General features: G+C 62.5%; 1 protein-coding gene across 1 annotated transcript; it reads right to left on the bottom strand.

Moving 5' to 3' along the window:
• Positions 1–178: 178 nt before the first annotated feature.
• Positions 179–3,788, bottom strand: MNEG_14764 (nicotinate phosphoribosyltransferase; the record flags this gene model as incomplete). Its single annotated transcript, XM_014036765.1, has 10 exons — positions 179–291; positions 593–710; positions 1,046–1,090; positions 1,324–1,437; positions 1,816–1,881; positions 2,098–2,217; positions 2,547–2,627; positions 2,950–3,046; positions 3,249–3,442; positions 3,675–3,788. The coding sequence occupies 10 exons, from the start codon at positions 3,786–3,788 to the stop codon at positions 179–181; spliced, it is 1,062 nt and encodes a 353-aa protein (XP_013892219.1).
• Positions 3,789–4,017: the final 229 nt, after the last annotated feature.

Genomic DNA, 4,017 nt, shown 5'->3' with positions numbered 1-4,017 from the left:
GGCGGGGGTGGATGGGGTGGGGGGTGTTGGGGGAGCAGGGAGGAGGAGTGGTTGCGTGCAGCTGGCAGGAGACAGCAGACAAAGCGGCACCTGTGAACGCTGTTGCTGGGCGCCACGGGCAAGTGCACACCCCCAGACTGCACGTTGGGACTTTGATGCCATGCCGGCAGAGACCAACTCAGGCACAGCGGCGAGGTCTCGCCTTGAGCATGTCTTCTGATGGGTCCACCTCCCCGCCATCTGCCGGGAACACGGTTGGCACGCCCCCAACACGCTTCACGGCCAGGACGCCTGTAGCAAGCCGAGGTGGAGGCTGGGGTGATTTTGCAGGCGGCGGGGCACATGGGGTGGCAACGTTCCGCGAGCAGCCGGTACGCACTCGCTACCTGCGAACGGCTTGCACTTATAATCACAACCGAAAGTGAGAGGCACCCGCAAGTGTGCAGCTATGCTAGCAGCATTTCCATGCCAACCACGACATGGGGAGTCATCAAGTAAAGTCAAAGGTTTTTCCCCCAAAAGCCGTACGGCATGACAGGCATGCTTTGTGAAAGCAAGCGGCCGCGCCCGCACCCGGCCTGCTGCCACAAACCTGGCAGGCTGTATTTGGTGCTGTCGGTCTTGGGGGCCTTCATGACGTCACGCTGACGGCCGTCCGCGTAAACCATGTGCGCCAGCTTGGTCGCGAAAGACATGGTGTCGCGGTTGACCTGCGGGCGCAGGTGTGCGCGGGTGGGGAGGGGGAGGGTCGGGAGGGGGAGTGACCAGGATTGAACACCGGGGTGACAATCTGTGTGTGGGATTGGGGGTTTGCCTGGAGTTGCAGCCGGCTCGGGCGTGGCGCAACGGACCAGCAGCTCTACTGTGCGTGCCTGTGTTGACGGTTTCACGATGTGACAGGATCCGCGTTGCCGCACCACTGACCTGAAACTGCATGCATGGGCATGGCAGGCTCCATGCTGTGCAAGGGTTGAACGAGAGCACAGCGGGGCCGACTAAGAAAGCGCGCCTTTTGCAGCAGCCCGCCGCCCATGCCAAAGGCCACGCATTCCGCGCTGTAGCCAGCCTCCAGCACTGCATCAAGGATGGCCTGAGAGATGGGTCGAAACAGCGTCCCGTTTGCATGCTTCGTGAGAGCAGCTGGCCTGGTCGCCGGATTTAGGGCTGCGAATGCGTGTCGAGGGCCGAAAGCCGCAGGCGCAGGTGCGCAAAGCGCAGCTCCGCGAAGTGGTTCTTGCGCGATAATTTGAAGCAAGGCCACCTGCACGACACCTTCCTCCAGTCAACGTGCCAACATCACATGCGTCACACTAAATAATTCACCTGCAGCGTTACGATGTCGATGCCATCGCCCTGGATGACGCCCGCCCCCCTTATCATTTTGAAGCCCTTCGAGTTGACGTCAGCCCCGAACACCTTCTCAGCAGCGCGAAGGCCCTGCAGCAAGAGTAGTGGTTTGGGCGCAGTGGGTGCAGTGAAGGAGAGCTGTTGCTGAGGGTGCAAGGCACGCGGCATGCATGCAGATCCATATTCTGAACCCCAAACCCTTGTGGACCAGGCCGTGCAAATCAGTGCAGCTCCCCAGGCTACTTTCAGCCAAAATGAGAGGCCAGCAAAGCCTGAGGCCAAAAACATGTATGACACGACCTCCTTGGCCTGGACCATACCCCCACCCCAGCTCCCCGCGCAACCGTCAGCCTAGCGACCAGCATACCCTTGGACAACGCCACATAACATACACCCCCCCCCCAAAACCCACTGTCAATGTAACCCTGGGCCCAGACGTTGACCTTCAAATATCAAACCAGCCCTCACCATGAGCACCACCTCAACAGGGTCGCCGCTGTCCGGCCGCAACACCATGTAGCCGCCCTTCTCCACCTGTCAATTGCAACTCAGAATGTTTCGGCGTGCGTATGCCATGCGCATAGTGCAGCTGCATGCCAGCAGCTGGCTGGCATGGAGGTTACGCTGCTGGCTCTGTCCCGCGAAAATGGGGCGTGCAGAGCCTGCATCGCGCCACAGAGCGCAACAGGCTTCGCAGCTGCCACGCACGGCAGAGGCAGGCGGCCAGGCATGCGCCCGGCGTGCGCCCACCTTGCGCGCCGCGATGGAGGGCAGCACCTCGCTCAGGGCGGCCGCGTAGTCATAGCTGTCCATGACGCACGCAAACAGGCCGGTCCCAAAGTGCTCCACCATGTTCAGTATTGCGGCCGCCTGTGGGAGTGGCAGGTGCAAATTGAGGATCGCATGGGCGGGGGCGGGGTGAGCAGTGGTGGCTGGGTGGGTATGCGTGGGTGGGTGGGCATACCTGAGCTGCAATGCATGTGTACTGCAGTGCGTGCATATCAACGTGTGTACGTGCGTGCGTGTGTTGGCGTGAGCACATGTGGGGTGCATGTGTAGGTGGGCGCGGGATGGTATGCAAGGCAGGCAGCAATTGAGAGCGTCACGTACGCATCAGGCTCTGCACGTGTGCTCAGCCACCGCTTGGTGCAACTAAGGTGGGGCAGAGGTGACTTCCTTTGTTGATGACAACGGCTCACCTCATCCGGCCAAGACGTCATCACGCTGTGCTCAGTGGCTGGGATGCTGTTGGCCACAGGGCGGCCGCCGTTGAGGTGGAACTGGATCAAAGCATAAGCCATGGATGTGAGAAATCACACGTGAGTGCGCATGAGCTTGCATACATGTCACAATTTTAATGCGTCTGCACACATGCAAATGCATACAGGCGCTTGTGTGCGCAGGCAAGAGTGCGTACACACGTGTGCACATGTGTGTGTGTGTGTGTGTGTGCGTGTGTGCGCACGGGCGCGTGCGAACGTGCGTGCGTGCGTGTGTTTGTGTGTGTGTGTGTGTGTGTGTGCACGCGCGCGCATGTGTGTGTGTGGGCGCGCATGCGTGCGCGTGCGCGAGCGTTCAGATCACAGGCACATTTGTGTGTACCTGCGCGTAGTAGGCTGCTGACATGGTGTCAGTCCCTTCAAAGTTGAGGAGGTGCGCGCAGCCGCCCACCACCGCCTGCTCGGGGGTGGTGCACCCCCTGGGGTTGGGTTGAGCGGAGGTGGCGACCTGGGTCAGCAGAGACACTTTAGTGAGATGCACCCCACCAATGGGGTGTGCGACGTGCATGCCATGGCTGAGCAGATGCGATCGGGGGGTTATAGACACCCTCTGATGCACGCGTACCTGCACGAGGCAGGCATGAAAGCGGGATGGACCTGCAAGCAGGCGTCATGCCGCACCTGAACCCGAAGTCGTGCAGCCGGCTGCCCAGCAGGGGGCTCGCCGCGCCGCCCTCCACGCTCGCCTCGAAGGCCGCCGCGATCGCGTCCCGCGCGCGGCGGCTGAGGGTGGCCACCGTCGTGGGGTACCAGGCCATCGTGAGGAGAGTCTCAAGGAAAGTGCAGAGGGGCGCGTACTCGTCCTCCGAGGTGATCTGGGAGGAGTGGCAGGAGAGAGGCGCGACATCGGGCCTGTCGAGGCGGCAAGGATGTGTTGCTCGGATTGTACACGGAGCGGCCGCGTTGCTCGCCGGAGCAGCTGCCGGCCAGGGCAACAGCTGACGGGGCCGCACGAGGGGAGCGGCAGGGCGTCGGGTCGCGAGCGCGCGCGGGGCGAGCGGGTGTTGCGCGCGGACGCGCCTGGTAGACGGGAATGTGGGCGTGCACCGCGCTGCCCTCTGGCAGCGCCTGGATCTTCACTGGGAAGTAGCCGTCGTTCTCAGTCACAAACTTGGCGAAGAGGTCGCGCGGGAAGGGGTATCTGGTGTAGGCGGGCGCCATGAATGTGCTGTGGTGGGGCGTGGGGGCAGGGTGGGCAAAAGCGGTCAGAGGTGGGGTTGCACGGAAAGGGGGAGGCTCAAGGGGGGCGGCAACTGTGTGACGGGCGTGCAAGCAGGGGCGCACGCACGCAACGACACACACGCACGCCACACGCGTGCACACAAACACGCGCGCGCGCGCACTCACACCCGCGTCCCCCGCTTTCTTTCTGTCACACACACACAGAGGC

The sequence above is a fragment of the Monoraphidium neglectum genome, assembly GCF_000611645.1.
Source record: "Monoraphidium neglectum strain SAG 48.87 unplaced genomic scaffold scaffold04745, whole genome shotgun sequence".
NCBI lineage: Eukaryota > Viridiplantae > Chlorophyta > Chlorophyceae > Sphaeropleales > Selenastraceae > Monoraphidium > Monoraphidium neglectum.
Note: the sequence above shows the minus strand (reverse complement) of the source record. Positions and strands in the feature narration are given on the sequence as shown.